The sequence below is a fragment of the Cryptomeria japonica genome, chromosome 2, assembly GCF_030272615.1.
Source record: "Cryptomeria japonica chromosome 2, Sugi_1.0, whole genome shotgun sequence".
NCBI lineage: Eukaryota > Viridiplantae > Streptophyta > Pinopsida > Cupressales > Cupressaceae > Cryptomeria > Cryptomeria japonica.
In genome coordinates, this window is record NC_081406.1 from 294,690,880 (window position 1) to 294,708,133 (window position 17,254).

At 37.6% G+C, this 17,254-nt stretch overlaps 1 protein-coding gene across 2 annotated transcripts in view; it reads left to right on the forward strand.

Moving 5' to 3' along the window:
- The window catches only part of LOC131032593 (uncharacterized), a 159,594-nt gene that overhangs the window by 12,737 nt on the left and 129,603 nt on the right, over positions 1-17,254 (forward strand). For both annotated transcript variants that reach the window (XM_057963612.2, XM_057963611.2), the window contains exons 3-4: positions 14,398-14,437; positions 14,546-14,678. In XM_057963612.2, the coding sequence (XP_057819595.2) occupies positions 14,398-14,437; positions 14,546-14,678 (173 nt within the window). The remainder of the gene's footprint in view (positions 1-14,397; positions 14,438-14,545; positions 14,679-17,254) is intronic.

Here is a 17,254-nt window from a genome sequence, read left to right on the forward strand (position 1 = left end):
CTCTCCAGACATCCATTAGTCTTCCTAATCCGAGAACTGCCCGCATTCCCATTCCCAGAATCAGATGAAAAGAGATTATTGTTAAAAGTCTTCATACTCTGAAGTGGGGGTTTTGAGCCCACTGCAGCCCGGAAATTCATAGCTGCCGCAGCCAGCGAAGCCTCACCACCAAGTGTCGACATCAAAACAACAAAAAAAACAAAACGAGGGCGAAGCACCCCCACCCCAAAGGGGCCACACAAAGAGGCCCGACGCCCAAGGCACCCCCTCCCACACCACCGAAAGGAGGGCCTACCAACTCCCCCCAACCCAAGGGAAGAGAGCCGCAGCAACTCGGAACCCCACTCCCACGCCGCCTCAACCCCGCCCCGCGCAGCCTCAACCCCGCCCCCGCGCAGCCAAAGCCCCGCCCCCCAAAACCCCCACAGCACCCTCCTCACCCAGCACCACCCCCGCAGCCGCTGAGCTCCCCCAACCCCCAGCAAAGCCCTTCCCCACTGCTCCTGCAACTACCTTGCACGCGAGCTAGGGCCATGAAACCCTAGCTCGGCCGCTCAAACGCCCCTGCACGCACGCCATCACCAATTTAAACTCTTTGTTTTACAATACTTATTTTGTTTAATTTATTTGTGAGATGTGTTAGGTCTCCTTATTGGCAAAATATGGTAGATGCCATAACAACTTGTGGGATGGGGTTCAAATCCCCTAGTGAAGATGACTTAAAGGGCCCAATTTTGACACAAAAGGTGGATGATGTAAATGCCACAATAGAGGAGCAACGATTGATATGGAGGAAGAAGGGTTGCACCATCATGACCGATTGTGGGATGAATAGAAAAAATAGGACATTGTTGAATTTTCTTGTTTCTTCCATAGGTGTTTGTTCTTCCCTCAATGCTTTGATTTAGTGATTAATATTTTTAATTTATGTTTTGTTGAATCATTGATTTTGTTCTTTTTTAGGTAGCACCGTGTTCATGAAATCAATTGATGCTTCAGGACATGCAAAAAATGCCATATACCTTTGTGAGGCTTGAGAGGAAGTCCTAGTTGAGGTGGGCGGGGAGAATGTGGTGCAAGTAGTGATGTATAATGCAGCAAATTATGTTTTTTCTATAGGTAGACTATTGATGGAGAGGCATCCAACATTATTTTGGACTCCATGTGTTGCCCATTGGCTTGACCTCATATTGGAGAATCTTGGCAAGCTTCCATGGATCAAAAAATGTGTGGATTCAGCCAAAAATATTTGAAAATTTGTATACAATCACACATGGATCCTCAGCCTAATGAGGCAATAAAAGGGGAAAAAGGAGTTTTCTTGTCTTGGCATAATTAGATTTGCTACTAATTTGATCACATTAAAATCTTTGATTTTGTCAAAGACAACTTTGAGGCGTATGTTTGTTAGTGAGGAGTGGACTTCCTCATCCTAGGTTATGACCACTACAAGGGTTGATGTGACAAATTCCTTTTTTTATGAGCCAAACTTTTGGATACCTATAGCAGAGATCATGAAGGTAAATGACAATCTAATTCTACTTTATGCTTTAATTTTTATTCATATTTTTCTTTTACTTTCTTATTTTCATTCACACTTAAGTTAATGTTTCGCAACAATTGCAGCTCACTGAATCTTTGGTAGTTCTCCTACAAGTTGCTAATGGAGAGAAGCCCGCAATGTGCTACATATATGAGGGCATGGATAGGGCCAAGGAGGCCATTAGATCTATCTATGCTGGAGATGAGGGTAAGTATCACCCCATTTGGGAGATCATTGATAGGAGATGGCACCTCTAGCTTCATAGGCCCCTATATGCAGCTGCTTATTTCCTCAATCCCACTTTCCAATTCCTTCTTGATTTGAAGGCGGATTAGGAGGTTTTGAATGGGCTCTACTCAACGATAGAGCAAATGTTGCTTGATGTTACCGCACAAATAGTCCATGAGTTAGAGACCTTTACTTATGCACAAGGAGAGCTCTTTTCTTGTCAAATGTGCAAAGAAAGCGGGACAACATTGTAGCCAAGTAAAAATATATTTAAGGGCATAATTTAAGTTTAAAATTGTAATAAAAGTTTCCTCTTTTTATATTATTATTAAATATTGAAATTTAAAGCTGGATAATGAGATTGAATTTTTCTTTTTCTCATCTCAAATAGATGGTGGGAAATGTTTGGTGCTAGATAGATGGAGAGATTGATCAGGCATGACCAGGTGGAGTAGACTATAGAGTGTCTCTAGATGCTGTTAGAGATAGAGTAGTAGAAATGTAGTTATCCTCTAAACATGCAGGCATTGACGACTAAATACAGTAAGGTGTTTAGTAACATACCACTAGGTAGGCCACCAGATAGGTGGATTGAGTACATTATAGAGTTGGAGAATGGGGCCAAGCCCATTATCATCACTCCCTATAGGCATTCCAAGAGGATGAAGGATGAGATTGAGAAGACAATAAAGGAACTTCTAGAGTGGGCTACATTAGACCGAGGAAAGTCCTTTTGTGTTTTCAATTGTTTTGGTAAAGAAAAAGGATAGGACATTGTGGATGTGTATCGACTACAAAGCTCTAAGCAAGAAGACAATAAAAAACAGATACCCAATTCCATGGATTGATGAGCTCATAGATGAGTTGCATGGGGCGTGCTATTTCTCAAACATAGATCTGAGATCCAGATATCACCAAATTCGGTTTATTGAGGAGGATGTGGAGAAGACAACATTTTGGTGTGATTATTGACATTTTGAGTTCTTGGTTATTCCTTTTGGCTTAACCAATGCTCTGACCACATTTCAGTCCTATATGAAAAAGGTTTTTAGGAATCAGTTGAGGAAATTTGTCCTCGTCTTCTTTGATGATATTTTGGTCATCTAGCAAGCTCCATACTCCTTGCCTTCTGGATTCCTTTAGATTTGGTGGGTCAAAGGCTCTTACCAACCCTTTAATTGGCTACATTAGTCCTTCATTAAAAGGACCACAATTCTTCTCTCTGTTATGTTTGGAACCATGATGGAGAGTCTTTGAAACTCTAAGATATAGGCATCCATGGTAACATGTTGTCTCAATTGGGCAAGCTCTCTAAACTACATCTTAGGGTCTTTTTTTTCAAATCTTTTGATGAGCCTATTAGTAAATTCATTGTAGGTGGTGATCCAATTGTGGGCTAGTGTATCCAAACCATGATACTAACATTCATGGGATGCTCCATCCAAATGTACCACAACAAATTCAATTGCATGTTCCTCTGTCATTGGTCTTAGGGACAAATAGTCATCAAACTTTTGCACCCAAGCACAAGCTATGAACTTATCACTCCCATCAAAGTGTGCTAGAGTCACCTTCACCATAAAATGATGTAGTCTGTAATGACCCCTTCTCAGTTCTAGACTGATGGATGGAGTCTTAGCCTATTTTGGAAACCCGTAAGCTAACCAAAGACTAAATTAGGGTTTCTGTCTTCATGAAGGTTTTCGGAGAGGTGTTTGCAAGAGTTCTACAGTTTTCTCTCTAGATTCTTTCTGGGTTTTTCGTGAGCTTCAAGATGGTATAACATGCATTCCCATCAGAGAAGATTTTTGAATTTAGTATTTTTAGTATATTGCGACAGGTTGACAGCTGTTTGCTTTATAGGGTTTTTTTGCATTTTTTGAGAGCTCCAGCGTGGTTTGACATGCAAATTCTTCGGAGATGATTTCTGGACTTACTATTTTTAGTAAGTCATGACCGTTGCTCAGAATGTGATGAAAATGACTTTCGACACACTTACTATTTTTAGCAGTATCTATTTATAGTAAGTACTATTTTTGGCAGGGGTTCTGTAGCTCAGCTCAGCTCAGTGGCTATGTCTGGCAGTGTTATTTTTGGCAGGATCCTGTGTTCGAACTCAAATAACTATTTTTTGCAATGCAGTTCAGTACCTTGTTCTCAACTCATTTTGGCAGTATTTAGTTTTTGGAAGAAAAAGTATTTTTTAATTATTATTTCCCATGGCCTAGGCGTAATTTGTGTTGTGACTTCAAGGGATCGCCATGGTGTTTTTAATTAAATTATAACTTAAGGCAAGTTGGACGATTTTCTAAGTAAGATTGCCTAAGTTATATTATTATTTATAAGTCATTATTGAGCGCTCACATTACACATTATTGGCAATTTTAATAAAGTGACTCTGCTATGACCTTGGATGACTTAGGAAGGGGAAAAATATATTTTTGTCCTAAGTCACATTATTTTTCCTAAGTCATGGTGGCGCCTAGAAGCAAGGTTATTCATGTTTTATTATGTTGTTATTTTATTAAATGATGACCATTGAAAAAGGTACTATTTGGAGACATGTTTTGGGACGCCAAGTCTAGAAGATGACATGAAATGAAATGAGGGGAATTCGGGCACCATGTGAATTTGAATTTGAGCCTCCAGAATCTATAAATATGAGTGTTGGGCTTCTCATTTGTCATCCATGAAAGTTTGTATAACGAAGTGCTCTCGAAATGGTGCCTAATTTGTGCTTCGAAGTTGCGAGCTTCCTAGCCTATGTCAGTTTCGTGCTTGAGATATAACACCTAGCTGTGGAGAGACTATTTCTCACTTAGAGGAATAGATAGAGCATACTGAGAATGGTTTACATCAGCTGGTTTACTGTTTTGTGTGAGTTTTTGTGTACTTCCTGGTTGCTGGTTGGCATCATGGCTAAAGTGTATTTCCACTCCTAGTTTTCTGTGCGGGCTCCTGTTGATTCTGAGTATTGGCTCTAAAGTTTTCTATGCATCCAACAAAGAGATTTGTAAGTTTTCAGCCCTTAGTGTTGGGTTTCCAAATTTTAAATGCAAATCGTATTTTCTAGCTTAGACGTACTTGTTAGGGAGGTGCATTGGGAAGCGTGCTGAGTGTTTGGGGTCATATTGCTGCTGTTTTCCAGTTTGTACTTGGTCGCTCAATGCTATTGTTGGTTTGGGTGTGTTGTTGGGTGATTTGAGTGGGTTTTGAGTGAGTTAGGAGCTTTTTGGTGTGGATTACTATTGCTGGTTATGCATTTCCAGCCTGCTGTCATATATATCAGATTTACGAAAGTTAGATTTTGGGTGTGATTGTGAGAGTGTGAGTAGATTGGGTTGTTAGACGATGTTTGGAGGTCTTGTTGCAACTGTTGGCACTTAATCAACACTTTGTTATCAAATTTTATATTCATTGTAATGCTGGTTAGTAGTACTAACAACAACATTTTGGCTTTCTACTATCCCACAGTCCACTACATAAGCGGAAGAGGCTGGCTTGCCGCCTACCTTAGATTAACAATATTTTTTATATTCAGAAATCTCTGTAATGAATTGTAAAGCTGGTTAGTACTAACAGCTATCTTTCTGATTTATTATTTGGTTCCCACCGCATAAGTGGAAGAGGCTGGCTGAGCCGCCTATCTTGAGTTTGTAATACTGTCCTCTTGCTGCATAAGTGGTTGAGTTGATTGAAATGTTGTCCTCCCGCTGAATAAGTGGTGGAGTTGATATTAATTTTCATTTCTAGTCCTCCTGCTACACAAGCGGTTGAGTGATTGCATTCTTCAGTTCTTTGGCTTGTCCTTGGCTGGTTTACCGCTAGGTGATTGCATTGTTTTCAATATCTTGCTGTATAAGCGGAAGGGGTTGGCTTGCTGCCTGAAGATTGTAATCATTTTCAGTTATTGGCATCTAATGATCCCCTCGACACTGTATGCTCTCACCCTCCTAGATTGGGCTCTCTGTGATCAGAATGTGGAGGGTTACTTTCAACAGCATTTGGTTTTCATTTCTAAACCTTAACAAGTGTTGTGTTGAATGTAATTGTGAAAAAAAATTTGGAAAAATTAAGGGGGATATTACATAGTCGGCATAAAATGCCTATTGTTATGTTTTATAATATCGGTAATTCGACAATGTATTAATTATCCAAATTGAGTTTGTTGTCACTCTAGGCATAGTTGAACTACTCGCCAAAACCAAAAACTCGACAAGCCCTGAAAAAAACTCGGCCAATACTCGGCAAAAAACTCGGGAACTTAAAAAATTGCTTAAATTTAATTAGAAATGTTTTTTTGTTTGCAAAATTCAATGAGAAGATGCATCCCATGAGTCGATAAATGAGAACACAAAAGAAACACGCTGAGTCTAGTTATATTTAAACGCAAAGTGGGTACAAAATCGCATCCTCATGAGGAATGTTGATGGCTGGAAGCAAAATATTAAATAGTTTTTGTAGAACTAAAAGTAAATAAATCTATACAATTACATCTTCCTCTTCCCATTTCTAGTAAAAACTAGGGGGGAGATAGAACTAGAGGGTCTAGTCCTAGAAGTTTGTTGTGTGCGTGATTGTGCCTCCTCGCTTGGTATGACTGGCTTAGGCTATGGCTCATCCTCCATCCTAGATGTAGCTCTGCCTCTAGCTGCACCTGGCACTGGCAATGACTCCTCATCCTCCTCATCTTCCTCAATGTCATCCGGTGTGAAACCAAATCCATCCCCCTCCTCCGTAGCCTGCCTCTCCAAATCATTAATGTCATCTTCTGTATGTTAGGGTTTCAAGCAGATCCGAAGCAAATATGAACTAACAATTATATGCAGATTTAAATACAAAAGATAAAGGAATAAAATAGGACATAGATAACATAGAGATTTAACGTGGTTCACCCAAAATGGGTTACGTCCACCATACACAACCGTCCAATCTTTCTTATTATCCAGCAAAAAAATAGTACATCAACCTTACAATGCCTTAAGCATCCCAGCCGCTTATAACATGCGTTTTTAGGGCAACAAACAAAATCGGCCTTTTTAGGGTTTTATTACAATGTTAGTTTTCATCAACAAAAAACGGTAAATTTTTTTTTCTCGGGGGCTACCACCCCCGAACCCTCATAGCGGGCTTCGGCCGCTTTGGGGGTTGCCACCCCCCAGCAAGGATACGTGCTGAGTGTACAATACTTTGCTGATCAGTCGCCACATATCAACAATCTCCCACTTGGAGACTGATCAGGCTCCACACCAAACAATCTCCCACTTGGAGATTGATACTACACGACACCACTGTACATGCAACATCCGCTGGATAAAACACTAGGACTCGACTGGTATAAATTCCACAATTATCAATCAAGAAGACCAACAGAAACTGATGAAGAAATCAACTTCTCCTGTGGAACTGCCTTCGTGAACATATCGGCAGGATTCTCACTTGTGTGAATCTTCTCAAGCCGTAACTGACCCTCCTCCAAAACACTCTGGATGAAGTGGTACCTGAGTTGAATGTGCTTTGTTCTTGAATGAAAAGTAGAGTTCTTCGCAAGATGAATGGCACTCTGGCTATCAGTATACAATGGGCGATCCTCCTGTGTCTGACCCAATTCCTCTAGAAAACATTGTAACCAAATCATCTCCTTGCTGGCTTCTGTATCAGCAACATACTCAGCTTCAGTGGTTGAAAGTGCAACAACCTTTTGCAGCCTAGAAATCCAGCTGACTGCAGTTCCCCCTATAGTAAAAACATACCCTATAGTACTCCTCCGTGAATCAATATCGCCTGCCAGATCAGAGTCAACAAATCCTCTCAGAGCAACATTAGATACTTTGAAACATAAAGCCTTCATAGTACTTCCTTTCAAATACTGAAGAATCCATTTCACAACATTCCAATGTTCCATACCCGGATTACTCATAAACCTGCTCACAACTCCCACTGCATGTGCAATAACTGGCCATGTGCATACCATTGCATACATCAAACTGCCAACAACTGATAAATACGAGATGTTAGACATTTTCTTTATCTCTTCCTGTGCCTTTGAGCACATCTCCTTAGTCAATTTGAAATGACTAGCCAAAGGTGTACTAACTGCTTTTGCATCCTGCATGTTAAATCTTTTCAACACCTTTTTTATATACTCACTTTGGGACAAATTCAAGGTTCTATTTTTCCTGTCCCGTGTAATCCTCATACCCAGAATTTGCTTAGCTGCACCCAAATCCTTCATAGCAAATGACTTGGCTAATTTCTGTTTAAGATCATTTATGTCTTGCATGTTAGACCCAACAACAAGCATGTCATCAACATAGAGCAACAGGATAATATAACTGCCATTATCCAATCTCTTAAAATATACACAATGATCAGAATGACATCTATGATAATCGTGTTCAGCCATGAAACTATCAAATTTTAAATACCATTGTCGGGGTGCTTGCTTTAGGCCATACAAACTTTTCTTCAACCTGCACACCAAGTTCTCCTTACCTTTGACCTCATATCCCTATGGTTGCAACATGTAAATTTCCTCCTCCAAATCTCCATGGAGAAAAGCTGTTTTGACATCTAATTGTTCGAGATGTAAATCATTTGCAGCCACAAGACTAAGTACAGTTCTAATTGAAGTCATTTTTACAACTGGAGAAAATATTTCATCATGATCTATACCCTTTTTCTGTGCAAAATCTTTTACCACAAGTCTGGTCTTTTTCTGACCTCCTTCCTCCTCCTTCAGCCTATAAACCCATTTGTTAGTCAAGGCTCTTTTTTCTGCAGGTAAAGGGACTAAGTCCCAAGTCTGATTTTTCATCAAGGAGTCCATCTCCTCTTTCATGCCTAGCTCCCACTGTTGTTTGGCATCCACCTGCATTGCTTCTTCATATTCTTCTGGTTCACCAGAATTAGTTAATAATATAGAATACAAAGAAGGAGAAAATCTTTCAAGGGGTCTACTTGACCTCGTAGAACGTCTAACACTTGCAGAAGTTTGTGGGACATTCTGTTGTTGTTGAGCATTAGGTACCTGTGGCATTTCATTTTTAGGAATCTCATCCAACACCACATATTCTTGCTTGTCCTGTTCATGCTTCTTTTCCTGCATCTGTTCTTTATACATAACCTTCTCATTGAATATAACATCTCTACTTCTAGTTATTTTCTTATTTTCAAAATCCCATAACCGATAGCCATATTCATCTATCCCATATCCAATGAAGGTACATTTCTGAGATTTAGCATCAAGCTTGGTTCTGTTTTCTTTATCAACATGGACAAAAGCTTCACAACCAAAAGTTTTCAGAAAAGAATAATTTACCTTTTTACCAGTCCATGCCTCCTCTGGAATACCACCATCCAAAGGGGTTGAAGGTTCTCTATTTATCAAATAGACAGCAGTATGTACAACATGTGCCCAAAAATGTAAGGGCAATCCAACATGCAATCTCATGCTCCTCGCGCGTTCCATGATAGTCCTATTCATTCTCTTTGACACACCATTTTCCTGTGGAGTTCTTGGAACTGTCTTCTGCTTTCGAATCCCATTTAAGGAGCAGTAATCTTCAAATGCTTTGCTGCAATACTCACCTCCATTATCCGATCTGAGACACTTCAACTTTTTTCTTGTCTCATTCTCAACCAAAACTTTCCATTTCTTAAAATTTTCGAAAACATCCGATTTTTGTTTTATGAAATATACCCATGTTTTTCTGGTTGAGTCATCAATAAAAATAACATAATAACAAGAGCCACCAAAAGATGATACTTGAGCCGGTCCCCATACATTTGAATGCACAAGCTCTAACTTCTCACTCTTCTTCTCTTTCCCAACCTTGAGAAATCTGACTCTTTTCTGTTTACCATAAACATAGTTTTCACAGAACTCTAAATCAATCTTCTTTAGTCCTGGCAATAGATTTTTGGAGTGAAGTATGTTCATCCCTTTCTCACTCATGTGCCCAAGCCTATGGTGCCACATTATCGAATCTGTTCTTGCAACATCTATTGTTGCTGTCCCTGCAGTAACTTTATCTGTAGCAGCTAAGGTAGAGTAAGTGTTACCAGTACACAGATATAATGTGCCTACCTCCGCACCTTGAGCTACTACTAATGATCGTTTAGTGACCTTCCAGATACTGTCTGAGAAGGTAACTATGCAACCTTCACTACCTAGTTGCCCTGCAGAAATTAAATTTCTTCTTAAGTTAAGAACATGTCTTACCTCCTGCAGAAACCAGTTATTTCCATTCTGCAACTTGATCTTTATCTTTCCTTTTCCAACAATTTGATAGGGCTCATCATCACCCAAATATACCTATCCAAAATCACCTTGAACATAATCTAGAAAATATTTTCTATGGGATGTAGCATGAAATGAAGCCCCGAAATCTATTACCTAGGAATTATCAACATTATCCAAACATAAGATTAAAGCATCTTGTAAAGTATTACTTGCAATATTAGCTTCCTTACTGTCATTTTCATTTTTATCTCTTTCTTTGTTTTTCCGAGACCAACAGTCTTTCTTTAGATGACCAGGCTTTCTGCAGTACCAGCAATCTTTCTTTCCTCTAGATTGAGAGCGTCCTTTCTTTGACTTCCCTCGTGACTTCTCATTCCAAGGGCCTTTTCCTCTTTCCTTTGATCTTCCTCTATTCTCCACATTCAAAACACTACTTGATGATGTTGGAGTCTCACCTGTGCTTTTCCTTCGCATTTCTTCGCTTAGGATAACACCAACAATATCATCAAATACTAAAGTATTTTTTCCGGAGACAGAGTTACTTACAGCCATAACCAAGCTATTCCAGCTTTTTGACAAAGAACATAAAATCAAGAGAGCCTTAACCTCTTTAGCAAAAGTAATTTTTACCGAAGACAATTGACTGGTAATTGTATTAAATTCATTTAAGTGCTCCGCTACAGATCCTCCCTCACTCATTTTCAAATTAAACAAACGCTTCATAAGAAATACCTTATTCGAAGCCGAGGGTTTCTCATACAGCTTAGCCAATGTCGCCATCAAATCTACAACCGTTTTTGCTTCTGTTATATTAAAAGCTATAGACGGTGCAAGGCACAATCGAATGGATCCCAGTGCCTTTCTATCTAAAATGTCCCATTCTTCATCTGACATTGTGGTCGCTTTCTTTGCCTTTCCTTCTAATGGCCGCCACAAATCCTTTTGCTACAGGTAATCCTCCATCTGCATTTTCCATAACTGATAATTCTAGCCGTTAAACTTTTCGACCTTGAATTTGGAATCCTCCATTGCTCCCACTCAAATTTGAAAGTCCTACCAATTTACAGAAAACCTTGCTCTGATACCAATTGTTAAGGTTTCAAGCAGATCTGAAGCAAATATGAACTAACAATTATATGCAGATTTAAATACAAAAGATAAAGAAATAAAATAGGACACATATAACACAGAGATTTAACGTGGTTCACCCAAAATGGGTTACGTCCACCATATACAACCGTCCAATCTTTCTTATTATCCAGCAAAAAAATAGTACATCAACCTTACAATGCCTTAAGCATCCCAACCGCTTATAACATGCGTTTTTAGGGCAACAAACAAAGTCGGCCTTTTTAGGGTTTTATTACAATGTCGATTTTCATCAACAAAAAACGGCAAATTTTTTTTTTCTTGAGGGCTAGCGCCCTCGAACCCCTGTAACGGGCTTCGCCCACTTTGGGGGTTGCCGCCCCCAAACCCCCGCAGCGAGCTTCGCCTGCTTTGAGGGCTGCCGCCCCCAAACCCCCACCCGGGGCCCAACCCGGCCTCGGACCCCGACAAGGATACGTGCTGAGTGTACAGTACTTTGCTGATCAGTCACCACATATCAACACTGTAAACAATGGAGGCTGCTCCTATGATGTTCAATCACTATAAGGATCTATATCATCCAAATCAATTGGACCAGCTAGTGCTTCGTCTACCTTCCTTATGCGCAACTGAAGATTATATTGCACAAAGACAAGGTCAATGAGGCATTTTTGAGATAACTTGCTCCTCTTCTTCATGTGGATGGCCTCAAACAAGCTCCAATAGCACTCACAACTGGATGAATTGCAAGGTTAACATAAGATTCTGAGGGCAAATTTTTTGAGATTTGGGGTATTTCCACCTCAACTTTTCCACCAAGAATCTGCAAAATAAAATTAGGTTGAGGGTAGCACCCCTCGTGGGGGTCTGAGGATGAGAAAGAGAGGGGTAGAGAGACAGGTCTAGATCTTGGGGGAGAGAGGAGAGAGTGAGATAGAGAGTGATAGAGAGGGGGATAGAGGAAGAGTGATAGGGAGATAGATAGGTCTGAAATTTGGGGCAAATAAAGTGTGTGAGATCGAGAGAGCGAGAGAATGTTGATAGGAGCATACTGATTACTAAAATTTGATTGTCTGAAAATTTAAAATATCTTCTAAAACCTAGAATTTGTATTATAACTCCTAGAGATCTGAAACCACTCTCAAACATCCTGCCAATATATACATGAAATATAACTTAAAGTATAAGAAAGGAAAAAGACATATTGAAATTTAACTTATATTTAAATGTTATATTTCATTTTATATTCTGATGAAGAGAATGAGACTGACTTGAAAAAAACAAAGATAATTTTTGACATGTTTGGGCCTCTTTTTTTAATGCAGCCGAGTTTTTTTATAGAAACTCGCGAGAAAATCGATGAGTTTTTATGGCGAGTAAAAGTCGTAAAAATCGCCCTGAAGAAAAACTTGCGAGTTTTTAACTACTCGCCAAGTTTTCGGCGAGTAGTCCAATTATGACTCTAGGGTAGTTAATGTGTCGGTCAGTTGACGGTTGTGTTCCTCTTGGCAACCATCGGGTCCTTTAAATATGCTGTGTACCATCAAGGAAGGTAGTAGGATAGAGTCAGATCAATTGTAATCCTTGGCCGACCATCTTTGGTCTTCTTCTTTGTAATAATTTCATGTGCGAATAAAGATATATTTTACTCCTGTATTTGGTATGCATTGCCATTTGTATTGTTACTTCGTATATTTAACTTATCAGATATAGCAATAAACAATCTTGTTGGTAGTCTCTCTACACAGCAAGACCTATGTTCTCAACTCTACCACTATCTCTCTTCTTCTAGTTCATAAATTTATCCAAAGTCAAAATATCGTGTAACTCTTTAGGAAGAGTGGCATATTTTGCATAATTGGTCCTCACTTCATTTGTCATGGAATTTGAGCCTCTGGTACAACTTGAACCTCCTCCCTACGTGGAAATGTGGGTTGGAGATGTCTTGGAACAAACCCAAAAGCCTCTTTTACTGTGTGACCACTACCACTTTGCTGATTGTTGGTTTTAGAGGAACTATTCTCACCATTTTTAACTGGGAGGCTTAGGGTATACTCCGATTCATCTTAGCTAACATCTGTGACATTAAATCCGACATAGCATCAAACTTCCTCGTTTCTTTGGAATCTGGACTATCTGAATGGGCTGGTCCCTTATCTCTTTCTGCCATGTTTTCAAATGAATTGTTACTATCATGAGAACTCTAACGTGCTATTGGAACCTATGAGAAAGGTGTCTTCAATTGGGTGTTGTGAGTTTAGATGAATTGTCTTTTTTTGCACTCTAATGTAATGTCTCAATTCTCTATCATTCATGGAGAAAGACGCAGTTGCACAATAGGATTAAAGGAACAATCTGGTAGAGATCTCTAGCTCTAATACCACTATAATAACCACCCTCAATTTTTTTTTGGAAAATTTGTTATACATTTCATTTGAGTTGAAAGCTAACATATTTTTGAGAATTTTTGTAGAGTAAACTTAGTTTCAATTCACAGAGGATTGTGTTGCTTATTTTTGTTATTCCATATGTTCTTGACTGAAAGTTTGAGCCCTTATTAAAGTAACTAGCCATCTATCTTATCAAAGAATATTTTACCTTAGATCTATTTTGAAAATTTAATTATATTTTATGTTCCTAAGCCATTAATCAGTGCAATTAGAATTAAAAATCTCTAAATTAATTCATCTAGGAATCAAACCCAAGAAGTTATTGTACCTATTCTTTTGCATCAAGCAATGAGTATTTGTGTTGAGTATTGTTTTCCCATAGAAAAATATACAGCTTAAGCACGACAGGGTCTTGCATACGATCTTTTGGAATTCATAGGGGAAGGGAAGATAGCAAATAGTGTTCTTATTTGTTCAAACATTTTCTCCTATCCTGCAAGATCAAATTTAAAAGGACAAAGCAGAGTAATTGTGAGCTCTGTTGCACATGTATTTCTTATAGAGATTCCTGATAATGTGCATAGACGAACAAATTTTCTAATCAATTTGCTGTTAATTAATTTATTTTGGTTCTTACTGTTTCACTAGATTCACTGTTGAACTGATTAGTTCTAACATAAACTCATCTAACATAGAGACTTGTTGTGAATGGGAATTGTATTTTGAAATTCCAAAATTTGTTCTTTTGAGAATAATTGAGAATGGTTAAAACGTGGAAACCTGATGTCTTGTTATTAAGTCTCATCTGAACATTACAGTCTGCTAGAATATCCTTTGGTTGTAATAGATTTTCGTTTGAATTAAATTTGTATAATACTTATTTATTGCTTGGTTTTTGCTAGATCTCTGGCAGCGAGGACTGTCCTTATACTACCTGAACAGGTTGTGCTAAATTTTCAACTGTAATTAAAATATTCTGATTTTAATTTACTGCTGGGTCAATCAATTTTCTTCTATTACTTGTGCTTATTATCCTTTTTGTTTGTTCAGGTATGAAGAAGGAGCAAAGCAGTTTAGAGATGATGTTGCAGCTAATCCCAATGATACTGAAGAATCAATTTGGTGTTTCCTCTGTGAAGCTCAATTATATGGAGTTGATGAAGCACGGAGACGTTTTCTTGAGGTAGCTTGATTCTGTTGGTATTTGTGATGTATGAATGTGCACTAATTTGTTCCTGCAAAATTATGAGAAAATAACATTTCTCAAAAGAACTTGTGGTGCATTTTTGACATAGAGAACAACTGTGAAACTGACTTGAAAGAATAACATGAATATAAATCTAATCATAACGAGAGTTTTATTCCCATCTGTATCCCAAAGCAATAAGATTATAACAATAATCTAGTCATAGTTACTAGATTTAAAAATCTAAGATTATAGTTTATCCAGAGGTGAAATTGTTTATCTAGTCAGCTAATGATTATTTTTGGGGATGTTTTTTTTAGATGGTTCTTCATTAAGCATAAGGAATTGCACTATGTTAGATAAATAGTGGTAGTGCAAGGTTCAGTTAGGTTCCCAAATTTGGGAGTCAGCATTACATACATACTGTTGGTAGTATACTTAAGCTAATATATCACGGTTCACCTGATGTCAATGTGTGTGTATCATTTAATTACATCTGATATTGTTTCTTATCCTTGGATGATTAAAGAGATAAAGAGACTGTTTAATAGATTTGTCATCTGTAGTATGCTATTCGTCCAGCTGATGGCTTTTACACTTTTCAAGAAATATAGTCCTGGCTATAGTAGTCAAAACATAGGAATTGTAAGTAAAATCAGAAGGAAAAAGTTATCAAACACTAACTTTTGATTGAATTTTCTAACTTGAACAATTTCTTAAACTAATAGTAGATTGTACTAGCATGCCTACAAGGATGAAAAAATCATCAATAAATCATCTGAATCACTATTTATTGGGAGTCAAAAGTTGAAACAATTTAATCTGCGAAAAAATCGCTGCTGATTTTTAGGTTAAAAACACGCTATTTTAAGAGGGAAAATCGCAATAAAATTGCGAGCAAAATGGCAGAAAATTGTGTTTTAAAAAGCGATTTCGTTTTTTAATGAAACCCTAAACGTGCGGGAGAAAATGCACATTGTACACACCCGACTACTATGTTATAGGGTTCGCCAAATTTCAGCTATTGAGTTCGAAATTTGGCGAACTTCAAAACTCATCTAAAAATTCGTCAAAAATCGCCCTATATTCATATGGGCAAAGGGCATAGTTTTTTTTTTTTTTTAAAGTATATTTAAAAAATGTTTTCAAAGCTTTTTCTCAGAAACAAAATAAGCGATACGATCGCAGATTAAAGAAAAGAGCACACTTTTTATTTTAATTTTTAAAAATAAAAATTAATATTTTTTAATTTTATGTTTTAAATCACGTAGTTCTATTATTTATTTTGTTTTTATTAAATATATCAAAATAAAAATAATATTTCAAATATTTGATTTAATATATTTATTATTTAAACAAAAATAAAATTTAAAATCTTTAATTTTATGTTTTAAACCAAGTAGATTTGTTATTTAATTTCTTTTCTATTAATATATTAAAGTCACAAGAAATTTGTCAAATGTTCAATAAATCTGCCGATTTATTGCCGGTTTTAGCCAAGTCCCAATTTTTAAAAAATTTCGGGCCAAAAAATTTATTGTCGAGTAAGAGTTTTTCATCTTTGGTATGCCATATGTATTCAAAATGCATCTCTTGAAATTTATGCTAACTATTTTTCAGGGGACTAACATTGGTCATGTGTAATGTCCCCTCTTCAGTAAATTCATGTCACAAAATTGAATGTTCATTCCATTTCTTTTTGACGAGCTGAATCTAATCTATTCCAATCCCTTTGGTCTCATTGTTCTCTACGTATAAAAGGTTCTAAGTTTTTGTGTATAAGCATTTTGTCTAAATTTCAAACTTTCACTTACCATCATGCCTTCCACCCAAACTCTGATCTCTGACCAGTAGTAAGAGTCATGAAATATGTCTGACCTCTGAACTTTGACTCTTGCCTTTCTGTTTTATTCACCTCACCTACCTCTTTGCATGATTTAACCATCATTAATAGCTTGTTTTGAAGCTCCAACTCTTTGAAGGAGAATTTTCCCTTCTAAGCAAACAATGTCAATATTTTATAAGGTAGATTGTACTTGCAACGTCCATGGTGGTGAATGGCTATGTTTCATTCAATGTAGTGGTTGGAGCTTATGGCCTTTGGACCATCATGATTTCTTAGCCATTATTTTGGGCATGAACATTTGATCGTCAATATTCATGTTATTCTTGGTTGGATGCTTGTTGGAACTTTCATTTGATAGGTTTTCATCCAAAAACCCTAGCCAACATTGCTCCATAGAAATGAGACTTGGCAAGGGTGACTCGACTTGGGACTCAAGACTCAACGCAGACTTGACAAAGACTTGGCAAGTGAAAAACTCAAGAAATTTGGAGATTTTTAAGGATTTAAAACTTGTTTCATGCACTCTTTATTAAATAAACCTTAAAGACACTATAACATCATCAAGTAAAAGCTAATTTGATTACATAGACAAGTATACATCGATCACATAATTATAAACGTAAATTATAGTCGAAGGAAATAACACACTTAGATATATAAATATTGTCAATTGTATACAAAACTCATGGAATATGAAATCCATGACATTAAACGTTCCAAACAAATA